This window comes from Camelus bactrianus, chromosome 9 (assembly GCF_048773025.1).
Source record: "Camelus bactrianus isolate YW-2024 breed Bactrian camel chromosome 9, ASM4877302v1, whole genome shotgun sequence".
Classification (NCBI taxonomy): Eukaryota; Metazoa; Chordata; class Mammalia; order Artiodactyla; family Camelidae; genus Camelus; species Camelus bactrianus.
This window is the reverse complement of record NC_133547.1, coordinates 29,326,455-29,348,958: the sequence shown is the minus strand read 5'-3', so window position 1 is coordinate 29,348,958 and position 22,504 is coordinate 29,326,455. Positions and strand designations below refer to the sequence as shown.

Below are 22,504 nucleotides of genomic sequence, written 5' to 3'. Positions count from 1 at the left end.
CCAAAGCCTGTGGGCGCCTGTGTAGGGCTGGGTGCGCCTTGCCAGGCACCCTGCCCTCCCTCTGACCTGCCTCGGGGCCGTTGGGCTCTGCTGTCTGCCCTGCGCTCGGCAGACCGGTCCCTGGCAGGGAGCAGAGAACAGCTAGGGTTTCAGATGAATTCCAGATAAGCCTGTATGAAACTGAACAAGCTCAGGAGAAAATGCTGATGGTTTTTTCCACATGAGAAGAGGCACCCACGAGGAAGGACAATCTCCAGCTTGGCAGAGGAAGCAGCCTCAGGGCAAGTTCCCTCATCTCAGTGTGCACAGGCTAGCCCGCCATGGTCCCCTGTTGCAGGGGGAAGGGTGACCCCATCCCCCGGTACCCACCACTGGTATTTGCAAAGGGCTGGACCTCTTCCAGGGTATGGAGCTGCTCCTCAGGACAGCTGGACACGCAGAGAACGGTGGAACCGAGCCTCGTATTCCAGGTTGCAGGAATTCATAAAAAACACGTGTCTGGGAGACAGATGAAACAGAAGGAGGTCATAGAGCATTTCCTGTCATTAAATTTAACTGTGGGCCTTAAAAAAAAAACCCACTTGTTATCAAATGTGAGAATAATTAAGGCAAACATTCAAAATCGAAAGCTTGTGCATAATTTAACATGTATTATACCTGCCTGGGGTCATCTATGGAGTTGTGCAGCTTGGCAACCATATTCAAACGTTAACAAAACTCCCCTTTTCCAGATTCAGCATTTTCTGGGGTGTTGATAACACTAGAGCTCTCTGAGGGGCCACCGAGGAAGGGAAGGGACTGATTAAACTGTCCATCGACTGCTAGGTGAGGCCGCTGCAGGAACCACTCGAGGAAACCCCAGAAGCATGTTTACACCGGAGTGTTCAACTATACTTCAGAAAATAGCCGAACCCAGGGAGGTGACAAGTGGAGGGGAGGAGGCTGAGGCTATGAGTTAAAGGCTCACCCCTCCCCCGCCTCCCAGTTAGAGCCAGGAAGCTCATGAGACCCCTCCTGCTGCAGCTGCCCACCACTGGGCAGATGGGGCACAAGAACAAAACCGTTTGTTGCCATTAACGGGGTCACATGTGGGGCTGGCAGTGGCAACTCACAAACCTGCACCCTGCACTCATCCGGGCTGCTGCGATCAGAGGAATGCCAGACCACAAGCCCTGTGGCCAGTCCTCCAAAGGAGGGACCAGAGAAGGGGGTCCCGGAAGCTTCTTTTCCCTCCAACTGGGGTTGGGAGAAAGGGAGTGGTATAACAGGAGATGAGGGAACAGATTTCCCTGGTGTGTGATAAATACACACCTCATTCCATTTATTTTATTTAGATTTCTAAAAATTGTAGTAAAATACACATAAAATTTCACCATCGTGACGATTTTAAGTGTACAATGCACACTGTTGTGCTGCCGTCTCCACCATCCACCCACAGAACGCTTCATCTTGCAAACCTGAAGCTCTGCACCCATTTAATAATGACTCACCACCTCCTCAAGCCCCTTGGCCTGGCAAACAATATTCAATATTCTGTCTCTATGAATTTGACCATTCTAGGTGTCCACCTCATGTAAGTGGAATCATAAAACATTTTTCTTTTTGTGACTGGCAGCTTTCACTTAGTATAATATCCTTGAGATTCCTCTATGCTGTAGCAGGTGTCAGAATTTCCTTCCTTTTTAAGGCTGAACAAAATCCCGTTACATGTACACACGTTTTGTTTATCCACCCATCTGCTGTCGGGCTTTTGGCTGTTCCTACCTTTCGGCTATTAAGGATAATAAAATACATCCTTTTCACTTCAAAGAGGATGACTATTTCCTACCTTGGCACTTCCCAGACAGGAGCACAGGCGCCTCAGGGCAGCCCCGCCCTCCTCCTGTCTTCTCTGTGAGTGACAGGGGGAAATGCCCCCGGGGATCCACGTCCAGCAATGCAAAGCCCCCTCCTTGGGAGTAGCACTCAGAGGCAGAGGCCTGGGCTGAGATTTGGTGACTCCAAACTTAGGCTCAGGAACTACTTAGGCCCTTAAGATTGTTCTCCCAGGAGCTGCTTTTGGTCATCAAGTCTCGATATTATGACAATGTCTCAGTCTTAGAGAATCACGGCCAGGGATTTCTCCCCCCTCGGGGCAGTTGTCTCTTCTCTGTCCTTTCTGTTCCTGTGTTGGAGCTGGAGGGGAAAGTGCGACACCACAGTGCCATAGCAGAGACTGTAGGTTGGGGAGGGAGTGGGACGCAGGTCCTCAGCATTCCCAGGTGGATTCAGGTATTTTCACACAGAAAAAAAATACTGTGAATGGTGTACAACTGGAATATGATTCTGATACATTATGAATAACAGGAATAACTGACATTTATTAGGCCTCAGCTCATGCAGGGTCTCAGTGAATCCTTAAAACAATCTTGTGAGGTGAGTATAAAAACCAGTTTAAAGCTCAGCTCAGAGAGGTTAAGTACTCTGCTCAAGGTCACACAGCTGAAAAGTAGCAGAGGCTGAATTTGAACTTAGGACTGGCTGATTCTAAAACCTGTGTCCTTACTACCTCACACGCCTCCCTTTTTCTGAGATGGGCTGATAGGGTTTTGAATGGGAGAACAGTTTCCAGCTTCAAAATGACCAATTTATGCAGTTTTTTTGGGGGGTGGGGGGTTAGGGGAGGTAATTAGATTTATTTATTTGTTATTTTATTTTGTTTTTTTAATGGAGATACTGGAGATTGAACCCAGGACCTTATGACCTTATGCGTGCTAAGCACGCTCTACCATTGAGCTATACTGTCCCCCCCATACAAAGTTTTGAAATCGAGCCCCTATACAGGTCGGGACCTTACTTGAACACTTACTTTTTTAGGGTCATGTCCTGCCCTGAAAGGGGGGCCCCCTTCACTGGGGAGTTCTTCTTGCCACACACGTTGCCAAAGCTGTCATAGCCGAACAGGAGTCTGCCCGTGGCTCCAGCCGCCACCAGGTAGCCAATGATGAACACCTGGAAAAACCCAAGTCACACCTGAGAGCCTGGCCAAAGGGCTGAAAACCCGCCCCCACATCCCTGAATGCTGATATAAAACAGAATGTCCCCGGCATCGCTGCCCTTCGCTCCTGCACAGCGAGTCAGCTGCTCCGCTCAGTTCGGGTGCGGCTTCTCCAGCACTTGTTCTCACGGGTCAGGGAGGAAGAACTTTCTAAAACACAAAGCAGATTCCTCCCCGTCTCTCACCTCTTGATGCTTCTCACCTGCTTTTCCAAGAGTCTGCCATTTTTCTTTCTTGGCCTTGTTCACTGGGACAGCTCAATTTTTTTCCCCTTGAGGGTCTCATTTTATCTAAGGGCACCAGACTTCGCTTCTTTCCCTGAGATTCTGTCCATCCATCCAGCCCTTCCTCCCTTCTGTCTCTTCCACCTCCCTCTCCTCATTCTACTCCCCCCCTTTTCTTTTTGTCTTGTGAGACAGAGTTTAGCAGACTCTAACCCTCAAGGGTAGAGGCAACGCAGTTGATATATATCAAAATACTGTCCCTAACAAGTGAGAAAACGGTGTTTGGGAGTAAGTGCTCAAAATATGTAACATAAAGAATCTCAGGAATTCTGCTGGACAAAAACATCTTGCAATTTATAGTCACTTTGGTCCAATCCCATAATGAATGTGGGGTATTTGAAATTTCAGCTCAAATGACTGTTCCAATAATATGAATTGAGGGGCTGTCTACTCAGACTGAGTCTGTATCTGCCCATTACACAAACTCAGCGTTGTTACGTTTCCCAATCTACAACTCGGAGGACACTGAATACTTGGTACCAACCACGATCGTTCCAGGAGGGGGACGTAGCACACCACTCAACATAGCATTGGCACCACATGTTTTAAAGGGACATTGCCCCAAAGTCAAAAATGTTTCACATATTCTACATTCATGACCAATTTAGGAATCAAAGTAACAGTCTCTAAGGTGCCTCGTGTGTGCCAGAGAGGGATGTAGAAGTAAACCAAACCGAGCACTTGCCCCCAAGGAACTCAGCCTAGAAGACAGGCAGGACTCAGGGCTTATAAACTGCTGCACTCCTGGGGAAGGAGGCTCTCTGTCCCTCCTAGCCTGCCAGCTCTTCCTCATTTCGAGGTCAGACTCCAGGATGAGTGGGTCACCTTTGCTGGTGCACGGAGCCCTCCCCCTTTACTTATAGGCTGAGTGTGGGTGTGACTGCGTGCCCCTGTGGCTGGCATGGTAGGCTGACCCAGCCTCTGGTTGCTCCCCTCCTGGCCTTCCTTTTGGAGCATGGTTAGATCCTGATTGGTTTTGGACTTAGAGGGAAGAAAGGGGTCCTGGGCTTCTGCCCAGCTCACCAGAGATCTAATAATGAAATGACAGTTTCCATTTATCAGCATTCTTTATGTTAATATCTCCGTTGAGAAGCTTGTGGGGAGGAGTGGAAGGTGTTTTTTTTTGGTGGGGAAAGGTGAGGGGAGCAGATTTGGGTAATCCTGAGTCCCTGCCACACTAAAACTCCCTTAATCCATCAACATTTTGTTCCAACTTCAAACACACAATTGTGATTCCAAACAGTAGGTGTGTGTTGTAGTTATGGTGGGGCTACCAAGGAGGTCACTGTCCACTGTACTGGGGGAGATCTGGGAAATGGAGTCTCGAAAGATGAGTAGGAAAAGGCAAGGTGGGAGAGGACACTGAGGAGGAAGTAGAGACAGACATGGTCCAGAATTTGAGCTGCTCTGTTCTGTGTCTTATGCACACATAAAGAAAGGCTGGCACTCTTTCTGTTTGCAGTAGACTGTCCCTGCTTGTACTTCTGGCCCCTCACCCCAAATCTCCTTTGTCCAGCCCTAACTCAGGGCAGTACCATCAATAATCCCATTCAGCATGTGCCTTGTCACTGGTCAGGAAGTAACAAGAAAGACCAGAAAGCCGAACAGAAGAGGGAGGAAAAAAAAAAAAAACCACTCCTTGCTCTTTTCAATGTCTGTGGTTAAAAAAATGTTGCAAAAGATAATAAAAGCCAGCCGGCTAAGGAAGGACTCTCATTATTTAGATTTAATATAGTAAAGATATCGTGGGAAGATTGAAGCCTTCAGATTTATTTTGAAAATGACATGTAACTTTAAAGCAGCTTCCAGCTCTGTGCCACCTCTCAGACGGTTCTTAATGCTTCAGGCTGTGGTGGGCCACTACAAATCCTTTCCCCAGACAGCTGCAGGCTCAGTAGTGATGCACTAGGCTTGAATTGTGGAGGGGTTAGGGAAGATCATTAAATAACATTAACAGCCAGAGTTCAGAGATGCCAGGCGCTGGCAGGACAGCTGGTCCCTGCACTTATACAACAGCAGACCTGGAGAGAAGCACCAGTGTCTGGCGGGACATTTAGGGGGAGGGGCTGCAGGTACAGTTTCTCCCAGCTCTGAGAGGAGAGGTCTGAGGGTCATGACAGAGGCTACACAGAACATTGACTTACGCCTTTAAAAGTCAACCAGTGAATTAATGCCCCTCTTACCTGGAAAGAGGAGCAATCATATTTTAAGATTTATTCAAAATTAATTCTTTTCAACAGAGGTAATCACGTGGCGAATTATTGTCAGGCTTTATAAATTAATCATTCACCACGCAGCAAACAGTATGCCTCACTCTGGAGTGGATGATTTCATGAACATTTTGTAGTTGAGTGAGCGTTTTTCTGCTGTTACCTACAACTCTTAAACACATTATGAAAGCATCAAGATTCAACTTCTGAGACTCTCCCAGGACTAATACTGTTAGGTAGGTAGATACGCGGGGGCACCGAGCAGACAGGTGGAGGAGAGGGAGGATGGTCTGGAAGATGACGTTATGCCCGCCTCCAGCATAAAGGGACTTGACTTCTAACCGATGCCAGCAAGAAACCGATTAGAACCCGACAGCCACGACAGCAGAACGGACTTAACACGACACGACCCAATGCTCATTGTATAAGTAGCACTGCAGTTTAGCCCCCCCCCCATGGGTTTTTCTGTGTACATCACGGGTAAGGACATTAGCAAAGGGGCCAGACAGGACGAAGCACTCCAGGAACAAGGGCCGTCAATCAGAAGACCGCCCCTAAGCCAGGGTACGAGAGAAAGGGAAGACAAAACCCACCGCTCTTCCTCCCTTGGATCAGCCCACCTCCCATTCTGGGAGGTGCACTTTTCCTTTCCTGAATACATCTTTTTAAACCTTTCGCTATACAATACACCATCTCCTGACAGTAACCTTATCTTTCCGGCATGACAAAAACTGGGGTAACAATATGACACAGTCTGATGGGGTCTACCAGCAATCTGACACAGCTAGCAACTAGAGTGGGGAAAGAAGTCCCCTTACCTATCAGACTGGAGGGTTTATAGAAAAGGCCTGTTTACCTATTAGCTGCTAAACACAACATGCCAGAAGTGTGTTACACTTAGCTAAAGTAAGGAATTTATTTATAGGTTTACTCCGGATTTCCCTTTGTTAGGGGAACATTTTATCTGGGGGGCTAGGGTGAGGTGGTAAAAGATCTGGAATAAGAAGTGACCACGCATTGGGCCATTAAGTGACAATCCCACTGGGAACGGTGATTCTATTTAGCAAGTCTGGAATGTTGAGTGATGCCTGACAGGGATTTCCCAGGACTGCTGTTTGCGGTGCTGGGAGATGTCTCTCACTGCAGCACGGACTTGAACCTGGTGCCACCTGAAGAGACACAGAGACACAGAGACACACAGACACACAGACAGACACACACACACACACACACACGCCGTGTCTGTGCATTTCCTGCGAAGCTGAGGTCGCCACTCTCTTGGCCTGGGGGTTCCCTCTGCAGAAGTTTTCCGGAAAAGGAAGAGTGCTGAGGAAAAGGGCCTAATCATATTGGTCCCAACCTGGAAAATGAACCCAAACTTACTCCAAGACAGCTCAGAGTAACCCTTTTTTCTTTTTTCTTTTTCAACGTGTCCGCCTGAAGCTTTCATGGAGCCTGTGAAACACCTGCCCAGTTCAGGACGGAGGTGAGGTCCCCGGTGGCCAAGTCCTTACCTGGAGGTGCACCTCGAGGCGCCCCAGGTCGCTGCTCTCCGGCCAGCCTCTCCCGCGCCTCCACGCCAGCACCTGAGTGGAGTCCGAGGGCCTCCCGGCCAGGTGTCCCCGGGACGCGGCGGCGGGGACGGCCCGGCGGGCAGGTGCGTGGAGGGCCCTCCCCCCGGGCCAGGTGCGGGGCTTACCAGGCGCTCGGCGCGCAGGCACTGCATCCTGCGCCCCGCGGCGGAGGCCGAGCACGGGGAGCCCGAACAGCCCCCGCGGCCAAGCGGCGGGCAGGGGCGCAGCGCCGCCTCGCGGCCGCCTCCGAGCGCCACGGACTTGGCCCCGCGCGCGCGCCCGGGCCGCCCGGGTCAGCCGGCGGTCAGCCCGGGTCATCTCGCGGTCAGCACGCGTCCCGCCCGGCTCCGAAGAAGGGGCCCGGGACGCCTCCGCTCCCGCGCGGCGCGGCTCCCCGGGTGCCCGCCCCGCCGGGTCCCTGTCCCTGGGCGCGTCCTCCCTGCAGCCTAATTAGCAGGCGGCGCCTGCGGGGAGCAGGAAGCAGACGTCTGAGCCAGCCCTTCCCGAGCGGGGCAGAGTGGAGGGCTGATGCCGCGCACAGCTAGCAGGTGAGTGCCCTCGCCTGCGCCGGGTTCTGTTCTGACCGCCTTATGAGCATTACTAACCGACAAGGCAGAACCACTGTTATCCCCAGTCCACAGACGAGGGAGGCTGAGGCACGGACAGCAGGGATGTAACGTGCTGGGGACACACAGCCCGCGAACGGCACAGCTGGGAGTCGAACGGCACCCTCAAGGGGGCGCTGTCAAGTGGTCCCCGCAGGCGCGGCGTGGCTCTTCCTACCAGGGGGCTGCTGGCTCTCTCCCACACGGCTTGTCCTGGAGAAACCAAAGCAGCAGGAGGAACAGCGGGTTCCAGAAAGTAAAACAAGAATAAAAACCCTGGGGGGCCTGAAGGCGGCTTTGATCCGTGAGCACGCAGGCGGTGGGTGGCGGGAGGAGACGCCGAGAAGTTCGAGAAGTTCGATGGGTGGGAGGGTTTCAGGTTCCTCTCCCCCTCCCACGTTTTCCTGGAACAGTCATTGTCCAGCTTCTCCACTGAAATGGTAGCAACCACAGAAGCCACACTGACTGGGGGAGTCCGCCAGGCAAGAGCGGACCAGCACAAACATGCTGTTAAGTGAGAAATGAAGCAACTGAAGCTGGACCCCGGACCTCCTTTCACTCGCTACGCTTCCCCATCCGCACCCGCAGGGCTGCTAGGTTAGTGTCTTTTCAGCACTGCCTCTCCCTGAGGGTAGAAACCTGGCCGAGGAGTGATCTGGGGTAGTGCCAGAGAACGGGAGGGACCGACAATGGTTCTCTGGTGCCTGAGACTTCAGTTCTGGGCTCATCACTGCCCCCGGCCCGCCCCCCAACTCACTGGGCCTGCTGGATGCATAGTCGCCAGTGTCTGAAACCAAGGGAACCAGACTTCCCAAACCAAATGACTAGACCTTTGAGGAGCACAACTACTTTAAAAAGACCACAGCTGAGCCATGTATAGTGCCTGACACTGAAGGATTAGAACTGATGGACCAAAATTTTAGATAAGCTTGGTAAATACATGTAAAGAGGTGAGGGATGACAAAAGCAATATAAATCAAGAAGAGATATCATGAAACTAAAACGGATAGAAATATTAAACATAAAAATATAATAATTGGTATGAATATTCATTGATGCTATTTATAACACAGGGTGCATAGTGGAATAGACGCAGCAGAAGAGGAATCGGTGATGGGAAGCGTAGCGTCAGCAACTCTCCAGAGGCAGCAGGAAAAGGTTAAGAAAATAAGGCAGCTTACTTTAAAATTTTCTAATTAATATTGAGGGTAGAGCTGCAAGAGAAAGGAGGTGATGGGGAAGGGTATGTAGCTCAGTGGTAGAGTACATGTTAAGCACACATAAGTTCCTGAGTTCAATCCCCAGTACCTCCATTAAAAAAAATAAATAATATTTCAATTAAAAATAATATAATAAATAAACCTAATTATCTCCTCCCTGAAACCAAACCAAAAAAAAAAAAAAAGGATGTGATATAAAAATGGAGAGGAGGAAGTATCTGAAGACATAATGGAGATAAATTCCAAGGTTGAAAGAAGGAAATAAACCTCAGATTTAAAGGGCAAGTCTCAAGCCAAATACATATATTTCAAATATCTTCATTGTTTTCTTTAGGAATTTCCTTAAATTTCATTTATTGGAGCAATAGACTGACTACTCAATGAGTTCCCATCAGAATAAGCAGCTCTTCCTCAGAAGCACAGAGCAGTCAGATGGGTTATCACATGACTGTGCCCTTCAAGGCTCACTTCAAGCCTGCTCCTTGCTGTGTCCCCCAATCCTCAACTATTAAGGGACAAGCCCACCCAATGTAATCAGCCACCTGCATTGAAAGACCCCCATCTTACACCAGATCCTAAAAATCCTGTAAATACCCCATCCTTGAAATATATCAAACATGTTTATATTCATAAATTTACAATAATACTAAATAAAAGTAAAGCCTCACTGATTACCTTTAGAAGATTCTGGGGGCAAACTTACTATTCCAAGAAATAATAAACAAAGAGAAAGAATGAAGCGCGTATCCACCTCTCCTTCCTGAACCACACTTCAGGGCAATCACGTAACTGAGGGAGGAGCTTTCTCTTTATGGACGTATTTTGACTTTTAAGTGCAGAAGGAACAATAGAATTTAGGGTCTCAGTTGCCCCAACATCACAAAAAAGGGACAATCAGATATCAGCCCCCCCCCCCCCAGTGAAGAACACACAAGCACCTGTGAAAGAGTTGTGCCAGGAAAGTCCACGTGCCCCTGTCAATTTATAAGAAGTACAGGCAACGGAGGAACAAGTCGAATGACACCACAGGGACGCCATCAGCAAAACCGAGGATGGGAATGTCTTCAGACTCACAGCCTAGAGTTTTAACATCATCACAACAGCAGCAGCAAAAGATAAGATAAAAAAGTACAGGGAGGGGAAGAGGGGAAACCTATAAGTTAAAAGAGACTTGGGAGGTATTTTTGTTACTGGGAAAAGGGGAATAAGAATTACCTTGGTTCTTAGTCACCCAAAAAAAGATTTTTGATGAGAGACAGAAAGCGTGATATAAGGAAGATTTTTATTAGTGAAGTAAAAAAACCTAGTGAAAGAGAGCACACTCCCGAGACTCGGGAGCCGGCTAATCCCAGAGAGGAGAAGTGGCGCCGCCCCTTTGTCTTTCCAGCTTTTTTATCCTGGTTTCATAATTGATTGATTAACTAATTGATTGATTGACAACTCAGGTTCCCTGCGCTCTGGTTGATTGAGAGCTCAGGTTCCTTGTGTTCTGGTTTGTTCCTTTCCCCTTCCTCTCCCCCTGCCCAGTGCTCATTTCTATCTAAACTACCTAACATTTTAACTAATGACAATATATGGATATTATTTAGATACAGATGAAGAGAACTGGAAAAATGAAGAACATTCAGGAAATGTGAATCCTGAGTGGATATTTGATCATTTTAAGTAATTTTAAGTAATTTCCATGAAAGAACTTGTAAGAAATTGAGTGATTTCTACTAAGGGGAATCTGATGATGTCGTTGGGATTAAGTTTAAAAGGGGGGTCCTTATCTTTTAGATTTACATATTGCAACTTTTACGAAATGATATGCTGCCTGGAATTTGCTTTAAATCTTCAGGGCAAAGGCAGGGGGTGGGGCTGTGGGGGAAACAAGATCGGCCACCAACTGACACTTGCTGAAGTTGGGGGAAGTCTACATGGGGCCTCATTCAATTATTTTCTCTGCTTTTGTATGTTACACGCATGCCCATGGAGAAAGCAACGCCTGCGCCTCCCCCGCCTCCCCCTGGGGAGCTCTCACACCTGCGGTACGCACACACTCTTACTCGATACACTTGCCTTCTCTCCTTTTTCACTCCCTGTGTCCTCAGCCTGAGGCTCCGCTGACCCCATCCATTCCTCAGGAGCAACACTCCCTGCTGGGCCCTAGGATGGTGGTCTCCAGACCTATTATCATAGCCGGGGGGCCACGCTCTCAGGGCTTCCCTCCCCGAAGTGTCCTCTTCCATCTCATCCGGGCCCCGGTGCTTCTGCAGCACTTGGGCCGTAACATTGTCTCCCCTTCTTCCCCTCCCTCACCCCATCTCTTCTGCCCCTCGAGCCCTAGTTTCCTCACGATTCGCTGGTCTTTCCTGATGTTCTAATCCGTATCTCCTCCCAAGGCTTTGGTACTTTCCTTAGCTCCTAGCTGCTCTCCACAGATGCGAGACTTGCTCCTGTCCCAGTCCAGCCGGAGATGCCACTGGAACTAGTCAAGCTGCCTGCTTTGCTTTCAAGTGTCTGACCACTACGGTTTGGGTCAGTCCTCCCAGGTGCAGACCAAAGCTTGAGCTCAGCTTCAGCCGGTGTGTCTTGTTGATGTTGTGCTTTGGGGCCAGCACCTGAGAAAGGTCTGGTTTCCCACCCTCCGTTCCACTTTTCTCAGACTGCCTTCCCCTCCTCGCCAGCTCCTGTGGCTGAGTTGCCAGCGTGCTTTGAACCATAGCCTGACACCCTCTAGTTAAGCTACTGTGATGTTGGACTGTGATAAAGCAACTTCTCTGCCAGGAATTAGGGCTCACCTTCGAGAGTCAATCAGTGGAGGCCCCAGAGGGGCCAGGGCTGTGAGCTCAGGCCTGCCAGAAGTGCGAGGGATGGTCTTGGGTTCAAACTTTGTAGTTGGTCCAGGAACGGCTCGAGATGCACTTGACAGATGAGGGGGCTGCAAGGGGTCATTTGGCTCCAAGACGGTGAAGGGGTGGGAGTGGGAGCCAAGAAAGGCATGTGTGTAAAGGAGATGGATTAAGGATGAGGAAGTTAGAGGCTCCAAAAAGTCTTGCTTTTCTCCTTGAAATCTTTGAATAGAAGTCTGGCCTCTGGAACCTTGATTATTTTTAGTCTGTCTTTGTACAACAAGGATTGACTGAGCATTTGCTTTGTGCCAGGACTTGGGCCAACTCTAGGGGCACAAACACCGAGCAGGAAGACTTGCCCCTTCAAGGTCAGGCTCAGCTGGGGTTGGTAATGAGACATGTGATGAGGGTTCTTTGCCCAGTGTGATGTTTCCTGAAGTCTTCCTGAGAACGGCTGCCTGAATTGAGGGGTGAAGGATGAATGAGAGATGGCGAGGCAGAGAAAGGTGGGGAGGGCATCCCAGGCGGAGGACACAGCAGGGGCAGAGGCCTGATGCACGGAACTGTACGAGGACCCCAACCAATGCGGCATGATTGATGGAGAGGAGCGAGGGCGTAGTGGGTCTAAGGGCAGATGACCCCGGCTGTGTCGGGCCGGCCTGTGCGCCAAGGACCACCTTGGGGCTGGGCGTGGTGGAGGCAGCAAGAATCAAGTGAGAAGAGTGCTTTGGGGAGTGAGGCACGGGGACAGTGCAGCCGCCAGCCCCCACCCCTGCGTGGGACCCTTGGAATGCAGCTCTCCTCAAGCCCTGAGGTGCTTTCAGTTTGGTTAATGTTTTTAATTACAAAAGGTTATATTAAATTACATTATGTTAATATATTCTTTTGTATATATCAAGTGCTACTCAATAAACTTGCATGTACCACATATGTATTATAGATGTCACACGTATGCGTTATAAGGCGTATTAACATGAACACTGGACTCGTCACCCAATCTAAGAGCTGACACTGCCATGACGGTCCTCTCTGGACACCAGCCCTGCCAAACCTTAAGTCTCCGTGGGAACCGCTGTTCTGAGCTTTGTTTATCAATCCCGTGCTTAAACATACTTACCTCACATCATCTTATCTCCGAATGTAATTCAGTTTGCTTTTTAGGGGATGCTATAAAAATGGTGCTCTATGGTACAGAGTTGTTTGGAACTCTTTTCACTCATCATTTTGTTTTTTTTTATACTTTGTTTTAAAACTGAGGCCGGTCCTTCATAGACGTAACCAGCTGAAGCAGGCTCTCTGACCATCACGTGGAAGAGCGGAACAGTCAGGGTCCCGAGCCCTCAAATCCTGCTGAAGGTCAAGTGCTCGTGCTGTTAGGGGCTGCGCGCCTGGTCTCTTTGTTGGCTTTCCTTTGTCCCGCCTCTTCAATCTGGTCAGACTGTACATAATGTTACGTGTGTATTAATCAGGTCTCTCACCCCCCAGGTTTCTCTCTTTGTGTAGGGAGAGCTTTCCTGTGAGTGATTTGAAGACACTGCCTGCTCCCCGTCACCAGGTGTTTGGGTGCCTTGAGGAGGGGGATGCATGGGAAAGTCAAAGTGGAGTAGCTGCGGTTCAGACACCAGGGTGAAACGAGGGTGTCACTGTGGACGTGATTTCAGGTACGTTCCTGTATTGTGGGAATTTTCTGAGCCGTGTCAGACTTGGGACGCCACCGGCCACTCTCCGAGCGGTGTCTGCTGGCAGGTGGCAGCTGCAACCTTATGGCCCAAGGTCTCCTCTTGTAACTGTTAACTCTTTAGACGATAAAATTGCTTTAGATCAGATGTTAGCAGAAAAAAGGAGATGTGTGTAGTGGCCAATAGCTCCTGTTATGTTTATATGGTAATAACGCATCAGAAGTTAAAACCTACTTAGATAAAAGCAGACAGCTGGCTACCTGGCTACAAGTCTTCCCCAAGTGCCAGGTCCAGACGGGATTTCAGGCTAATTCTCCTGAATTCCTCAGGGAAGGAGATCTTAGTCACACAGGACTTGGATCCAGGACTTGGAACTCGGAACTATTTCCAACTCGGGGTCCATTCCTGAGGCAGGACTACACCCTGTTTCAGCAGGAAGGAGCCAGAGCGGTCATCACCCCGGTCCCTGAAAGGTCTGGAGAGGGGTGAAACAGGATTGGAGACTGAAACTGAGTTCCTCTGCTGAGTTTCTGATTAACCTCTCTGTTCAAAACATTCTCCTCCTTCTTGTCCAACCCCTGTTCTCCTCAAGGTTGAGGAGGATCAAAGGAAAGGGGGGAACTGTAACCGAGAGGACCCTCTGGGGCCTTCCCAGGACAGACCCGTCCCCATGTCCTCTGCTGTGGCTCCTCTCTGAAGTACCCTGGTAACAGTATCACACGCCTGTTTCCTCAGTTTTTCAGATGCTAAAAAACCACCACCAAGTGGAAGAAATTAATTACTTGATTATCATGAACATGTAGCCCCCAGACCTCCTGGCACCTAAGAATTGATCATCATTAACAAAAGAATTGTGATCACATCCCCTGGGCTGCCCCTCCCTTGGCTTGCCTTTGAAAAGGCTCAGCTGAAACCCTTCAGGGAGTTTTTTGGGCCTCAGCCACTCATTATCCTTTCTCGGCCCAGCCACAAACTTTGCTCCAAAAAAACCCCCCAAAAAACCAGAAAAGCCCCGAAACCTCTTGCTGGAGCCTCTGTCCACACCGGTCTTCATTTCAGAAACCATTTTCTTCTTTCTGTGTCTTAATAATGGATAACGAGAGTTCTGACAGCAAAGCTGTTCTCTGGTGGGGCTGGAGACTGAGCAGAAGGAAGTTTATGATCTGCTTGTGTGCCTCGCGTGCTCTGGGGAACAGGCCTTGTGCTGGTCTCCCAGGGCTGCTGCAGCAAACTGCCACGGAGGTGGTGGCTTACGACAGCAGAAATGCGTCTCCTCACAGTTCTGGATGGGGTGTCACGGGGCCAGGCTCCCTCTGAAGGTTCTGGGGTGGGGAGCCCTTTGTTTCAGCTTCTAGTGGCTCCCGTGTCCCTTGGCTTGTGTCTGTATCACTCCAATCTCTGCCTCTGTCTTCACACGGCCTTATTTTCTGGGTCACCATGTGTCTTTTTTCTGTCTCCCGTATGGATACCTGTGATTGGATTTAGGGCCCACCCTAATCAGTCCAAGATGACCTTATCTCAAGATTCTTATCTTTACACTCATTCCAGATAAAGTCGCATCCTGAAGTTCCAGATGGACACATCTTTATTTGGGGTGGGGGTGGAGGTGCATTTTTTAACCTACAGCAGATCTGCAGATGCTACTCAAAGAAAACATCCTGTGGTTGGATATGTTTTGGAGACAATGTTCCCTGTGCCCCTTTCAGGACATCACGCTGCTCATCAGTGTATTAGAGACTGGACCATAGTGTGCGTATGTGTGTGGTGGGGGCAGCGGATAACAACTGTAACACTGTCTTTGAAGTGCTGTTAGGGACTATACATTTTTGGAGGACGTAGTAAACTTAACTTGTGTTGAAATATTTGGGGTCTTAAAGCAGGTGGAATGATTTCCAAGGCACCTGGAAAGCCCGTCTCCCCTGTCCCTACCTACCCGGTCCACGCTATCTCAAATTTCTTAGACAAGAAAGCCTTTCAGCCCACTTTGAAGGAAAACTTTAAATGCAAATGGCCCTGAAGAGGATGATGGAGCAATGTCCCCTCACCAGCACGGGAGTGACCGACACCAGAGTCTTTCTTATAGAAGGTCTTGGTGGCAGGAGGAAGAGACCTTGACTTCAGGGTCACCAGTGGCGGCAGGACAGGACGGGAGCCCAGAAGGCAAATCTCAGCTCCGCTTTAACCATCTCAGGCCAGTACTTTCTAGTGCGTGATTCAGTGTATTTTATGGCTGGAAGTGCTCACCTGTTTAACCTGAAATGTAAGACTATATTTGCATTTTGACACTGATGCCTGATTCATTAAGATACCATCTATTTTTGCTGCTTGCCAAATATTTGATATAAGTATCAGAATTTTTAATAGATACCAGCATAAACTTCCAGAGGGCAGATTGAGTATTGTTTTATAAAATTGTGCTCTATTTGATTACCTGTGGCGTTTCTGTCTTCTCGTTCAACAGGTAGCCCGTCCCTTTGGAGTAAATGTGTTGCATTGTCAGAACTGAAAATTATTAACCACCAGCACAGATGTGCTCTGATTTTTAAGTTCTTGTATGCAAATCTTTCGAGAGGGATGTTTCCCTGTTTCTCTTGACTTTTATTAATCCAACAGTCTGATTTTCTGTTCTGGGTTGGGGGAAAGAGGAAGAGGAAAGGAGAGAGAGAGGAGAAGGGGGAGGAGGGTGGTGTGAAGGGAGAAAGCAATGAATAGAAAATGTGGAAGCCTGGGTACCAGCTACAGGGCTTTAGGCAAGTCCCCTTTGTCTCTGGGCCACTTTGTGAAGTAAAGGGGGAGAGCCAAGTTCTGCCTCCTTCCAGCTCTGAAATTCTATGAATTGAAATATTGTCATTTGCAGCAACATGGATGGACCTAGAGATTATCACACTAAATGAAGTCAGACAAAGACTGATATCACTTATATGTGGAATCTTAAAAAAAAAAAAAGATACAAATGAAGTTATGTACAGAACAGAAACATTCACAGACATAGAAAACAAACTTATGGCTGCCAAAGGGGAAAGGCTGTGGTGATAAATTAGGAATCTTGGATTAACAGATACAAACTACTATATACAAAATAGATATCAACAAAGATCTACTGTCTAGCACAGGGAACTATATTCAATATCTTGTAATAACTTATAATGGAAAAGTCTAAAGAGAAAATATACATATATACATATATATATAAAACTGAATCACTTTGCTGTACACCTGAAACTAACACAACACTTCAGTAAAAAAGTTACATGGCAGAGGCATGAAAAGTAAGAACCCAAAGAAATTAGAAGAATGCAAATAACAAAGATGAGCAGAAATAGGTGAAATAGAAATGAAAATATAATAGAGATGGTCAGTAAAAACTAAAGTTTATTCTTTGCAAAGACTGGGGAAAAGGCAAGGCTGTGGAAGACAGGTTATAAATAAAGCAGGTTGAGATAAAACATGCGAACTGCTCGGTGCACAGTAAGAGACAGACACTAATGACTGACCGATGGTGTGATTCCACCTCCCAACTTTGCTTTCCTTTTCTCCCATCTTCCCTAATTTCCCTCCATTTAAAATTTATTTTTATTCCTATTTTCACCTTTGTTCCAAATCTACATGTTGTGTGTGATACTGGCACTCACTCTGTTGGAAACTTGGGATAACAATGAGATTATAACCCTCAGACCAGTGTCCTAGCAAAACCCTGGCCTTGAGGGTCAATGCAGTTGCCACTTTCTTACAGCAGGTGGCACTGTAAGCCTGAGGCTGCATAGTCAAACCAGCCATAAATTGTATGGTGTTTCCCACTTTAAGATCTCTTTTTACTTATTTGTTTGTTTAACTTATTTATTTATTGCATTTTCACATTTCTAAAATTGTGAGGCATCTTATGCTCAATATATGTACTTACTGTAGAGTTTTATGCCCTCTGAAAACTGCTATTAAAATGATGTTGTTTCGTATTAAATCTTAACATTGTCTTAGAATAGAGGACATTCAATGTATTATGAACCTATGAATCTGAAATGAATTGATTACCTGTAGAGAATATTCAAAATCACTGAACATAAGTTCTTACTGCGTAATTTAAAGTGATGCTTTATTTAGTTGTCTGGGAGTCACTGACCTTGGGGTTGTCCAGACTCAGGGGTGTGAAATCCAGCCCGGACACTTACCTGCTGTGTAATCTGGGGCAACTTTCTTATCCTCTATGAGCCTGTTTCCTCATCTTTAAAATAGTGTTAACAATGGCTAATTGGGAAGATTGTTATTGTATGCCTACTGTAGAGCTCGGCTCGAGACGGTTTCCGTAACCTCCAGCTAGTGTTATGTAAGTTTAAAACGCTGAGGTTAACAATGAAATGTGAAGCAGATCCCCGTTAATTTACAAGGTGGGAGAGTGCGCCGTGCTCTTCAGTGAATTAGCTAATTAATGTGGGGACTGTGGCTACTGGGCCACTGTTTGGCACTCAGCCCAGATGGCATTGCTTTATCGTCTCCAACAATGTGTGGTTCCTGGGACGGAATCTCCTAGGGAGTTTCTGAAACACGCAGATTCCCGGGCCTTACAGACGTACTAAATTAGAATCTCTGGAGGTGGGGCCCAGAATGTGTCTTTAAAACAAGTTCTTGTATTGTTTGTAGGGACACAAAAATATGGTAACTCTGACCTAGTGTATGATTTCCTGCAGACTAGTTTTGGGATCATATTAGCTTACTTTCTCTAGTACTTGAATGATACGGTGATTTTAATTTGCTCATCAGGTGTTGGAGAAACAAAACTAAAGGACAACTCTCCTTCCTTCTGTTCTTCCTGTTTACCCACGTGTCGCTCACCTTTCACAAATAAGTAGCACTTGAGTGGGTCTTGAACTTGCTACTAGAAGATGAATAAATTCTGCAAATCTAATGCACAGCATAGTGATGATAGTCCACGAAACTGTATTATATATTTCAAAGTTGCTGAGAGACTAGATCTTAAGTGATATCACCTCGAAAAAGAAATAATTATGTGACTCAATAGAAGCGTTAACTAACATAATCATATTGCAATACATAAATGTATTAAATCAACACATTGTACACTTTAAACTTACAGTGTTGGAAGGCAGTTATTTCTCAATGAAAACCTACAACCCATGTTAAAACATGATTGTGTATGGCAGGACGGCAATGCCAGCGATAAGGTGCCATCTCCACTGTGTGAAACAGTCAGAAAATGGCGACTCTGGATTGGTGAGTGACAGTTCTAGATAACTGAGGTTTACCTTTTTAAGTGTCTACACCATTTTAACATTTTTGATGAAAATTATTTATACAAAAAAAGCTTGTTGATGGGCTGGTCGATCCCAGGCTCAGGTTCCCTTTCCTCAGGTCAAGGAGTGGAGCACATGGTATCTGGAGCCGGGGAGCCAGCTGGACCCGCTCTCCCCACGGAGCGAGGTTCCTGTGAAGGGGGCTCCCAGCGCCGCCAGTCCCCGCAGCCGTGCAAGTCTGGGCGTGCATTCTTCCCGCTGTCGTCGGTGAGGCTTTCAAGGCTCCAGCGACATTTATGATGCTTCTCCAAATATCAAGTTGCCTGCTTCACTTAATTTCCTTCTTCCTCTAATGTTTTCATCGAAGACAACTTAAGGTGCCCAAAGACTTGAATATACAGCTGTATGTACGTGTGTACGTGTGTATACGTGTCTATACGCACACACGTGTATGTTTGGGTGGCAGCTCCGGCGCACTTGGTCTGCTTCTCTAGGTCAGGTTGTCTTGGCCACGGCGGAGTGAGCCACACGCGGTGCCGGATGTCCGCGCGGGGTCAGGCAGCAGAGGGCTCCCGGCTGAGAGTGCCTGCAGATGCGAGTGGATGCTGACTGCCAGAGAGCACAGCTGCCGTGGTCCCCCGGCACACAGGGCCTCGGCAGGCAGGGTCCGCTGTCTCCTGTGCGGGCTGGCACTCCTATTTACTTTGATAGCACACTCCTTCAGAGACAACTGGCATAGTAACAAAACAGCACTGGGGCTGCTTCAGATGGGGCTTGCATGGCTCAGCTTTCTTGATGACATCGGGTCATTTTCAGGAGCATATATTATTGTCCTGTGAGATCATATGGGGACTTACTGTGAGCAACTTGTGTGGGCTGGTGGCGGGCAGGCCCGTTGCCCCCCCCCCCCCCCCCCCCCGAGCGGCCCGGCCCTCTGCACCTGACACCTCTTCCCGCTGTGGCCTCTTCCTGCCCCGGGGCCTCCTTGTTGCTGTGCGAGCCCCTTGCTCCTCCTGGCACACTTCTGCGCTCCGACGTCCGTTCCCATCTTATTTGCTCCAGGACCTTTCTTCATTCTTCTCTTTCCTTGCCTCTCTCATTCGGAATTTTATTTTCTTAGATTCTTTGTTTTTAGAGCCTTTCTACCCAGTGAGAATGTGCCCTCTACTGCGATCTACGACAGTTAATTAAACAAATTTCCCTTTGTCCTAAACCAAAACCGTTTTGCTGAATAGCATGCAAGGCTATAGAATCAGGCCTCACATACATCGAGCCCCCAGATGTCGGTTTTGCAATGTATTTTATTATAGCTGCTTTCATCTGCTTACCTCCAGCTCTTCTTGGCTTTTCACCTGGCTCTTGTTTCTGTGTTCGGGGCTTTCCTGGGTACTTCTGGGTCAGTGGTTGTTCTGGGCAGTTAAGGGCCGCAGTGGCCAGAGTGCAGGTCATGACTCCATTGACCAATTAAACAGTTCAAAATATTTCTCAAATTGAAACTGATGGGCTGCAGGGAGCCTGTAAGCATCCCAGCAGGTGTCAGGCTCTCAAACTTCTCGCCTGCGGGTCTCGTTTGCTATCAAAGTGCAAAAGTGATCTGGATACGCACAGCGGGGCCCCGTCTGTCAGGCCCGGCCAGGAGAGTCACACAGATAGTGCCAGGCGGACCCGCACCCTTCCAGGCTCCCGGGCAGCGCTGAGGGATGGCCTCCTCTGACCGCTTGCCGGGCACTGCCAGGCACATGGCCAGTCCCCTGGGGCGGGGCCGGGACGAGGCCGGGGAGAGTAAGGCACTCAGCATGTCTGAGAGCCTTAAACTTTGCACAGTAGGCACGCCGCCTGGCCCGGCTCTGGGACCTTCCTTACTCCAAATACTCGGAATTCCACCCTGAAGATGGAGCCAAGTAACTCTAAAAAGAGCATGTGACTCTCATGTTCTAAGTGGTTATTAACCATCTAAAACTAACGGCCCAGAGAACGCTAGCCTTCCATTACAGCACCGGCTTCTTAGGCAACACTGTTTGCTAATTGTTTAAGTAAATGAGAACTGATACAGGGTTTCTCATCTGTAGTAACTAAACGCCCTCGGGTATAATGTTTGGAGGTCACAGAGTGAAACCGAAGTGGGACAGAAGAAGGGGGACCAAATGTGACAAACAGAAATAAAAGTGCCAATTTTACTGAGCAATGAAAAGTTGGCTGGGTGCAAGAGAAGGCCCCACGTGTTGAGAAAAGGAACCACTGTGAAGACGAGACTGCTTTCAGAATTAATGCACAGGCTTAATGCCATTTCATACTGACTCCAAGAGGATTGATTATTTGTCAGGGAGAAGTCTTGGCAAATTTAGAGTCTCAAAATGTATCTAAATGTATATTTGGACAGGACCACATTAAATTCTAAAGAAGAGGAGGAGGCCGCACCATTGAGGGAGCACTGGTGCCATCCGAGGCGGCGCGGAAATAGTAACGGGCTGGAAGGGTACGGTTCCCCGGAGCAGAGTCGGTCGTGCACGTATGTGTGCGTGAATTCAGTACGTGTGAGAAGGGAGAGATAAACAATAATAAATAAAATTAGTCCTTATTGGAAGAAGGCTGCACACAAGTAAACATACAAAATAAACAAACAGTAGTCATAAAAATAGAGGAAGAATCGTGGATGTAAGTATTGATTTTTGTCAAAATTCTAGAAGCTGAAAGACTAAGTTTCCAAGTAGTAGAAAGAAAATAAATCACACTGGAAAATACTTGACTACAGAGCATAAATTAATGTAAAATTTTCTGAATTCAAAATTAAATAAGAGGCTGTCGTATTTGCTGCAAAGAGTTTCTGAAACCTTGGTCTCTTTATCCTAAGGTCTGATCATAAAGACTGTGGAGGAAAATGGGCAAAGGGAAGAACTGGCCAAGTCCCCAAGGAAGATACACAAACATAGGAACAGACACACACATGGAAAAGCGCCAACTCCTGATGTTAAAATGAGACAGCGGTGGTAGAGCATTCACCGATGTACACATTTAAAATATGCGCATTTAAATATAAAATGATCCTTTAAAAAAAATGATCCATTGCTGGAGAGGTTGTGATAGAACAGGTATGCTCACACTTGGAAGAAACTGGTTTGTGTTTATCTTTTGAACACTAAGAATCTTCTAACATCTCCTGTGTCCCACTTTGCACACACTGGAGAGCAGACTCTTCTTTTGGCTTACCCCCTTTAAAGATAGCCCCAGGTGAAGGATAGCATAAGAGCTCAAATTCTGGAGTCTGCATATCTACTCTGTCCCTTACTGGTTTTGCAAAATTGGGCAAGTTTCTAACTTTCCAAACCTCAGTTTTCTTGTCTGTAAGATGGGCATATTAATACCTACCTCTTTGCTGTGGGAATTAAATAAAAGTATATATGATGGACTTAACAATCTCCTGATACACAGTAAGTAGCCAATAAATGCTAGTTGTTACTTTTCTCATTTTCACCCCTCACCCTAACTCTCCCACTGCATATAAATTAGTAATCCATCTTGCCAGTGCCTTCTTAAAGGGTTGCCAACTCCAATGTTGGAGAGTAATTAGACACAAGGTCAATTACAATATACCAACATCTACCCTAAGACCTAAAATGCTCGTTGCCTTTGACACAGTGATTTCCTTTCTTGACTCTATGTATGAAAAAAGCTGAACCAATTTTATATACATTTAAAGCTCACTCACAAAGGTTTTTTCATAGTTCTATTTCTAACAGCTAAAACTTGAAAATAATCTGAATGTCCTTTAAAAGAGAAATGGTTATTCACGCAAGCAAAATTTATGCAATCATTAA

At 47.5% G+C, this 22,504-nt stretch overlaps 1 protein-coding gene and 1 long non-coding RNA gene across 2 annotated transcripts in view; one reads left to right on the top strand and one right to left on the bottom strand.

Moving 5' to 3' along the window:
- Positions 1-498, bottom strand: part of SLC44A3 (solute carrier family 44 member 3) — a 62,082-nt gene extending 61,584 nt beyond the window's left edge. The window contains 2 exon segments of the mRNA XM_045513216.2: positions 370-464; positions 466-498. Of these exon segments, the coding sequence (XP_045369172.2) occupies positions 370-464; positions 466-485 (115 nt within the window). The 5' untranslated portion in view covers positions 486-498.
- Positions 499-7,419: 6,921 nt separating this feature from the next.
- Positions 7,420-22,504, top strand: part of LOC105065332 (uncharacterized) — a 174,778-nt gene continuing 159,693 nt past the window's right edge. The window contains exon 1 of the long non-coding RNA XR_012509115.1: positions 7,420-7,653. This is a non-coding gene — a long non-coding RNA (uncharacterized LOC105065332). The remainder of the gene's footprint in view (positions 7,654-22,504) is intronic.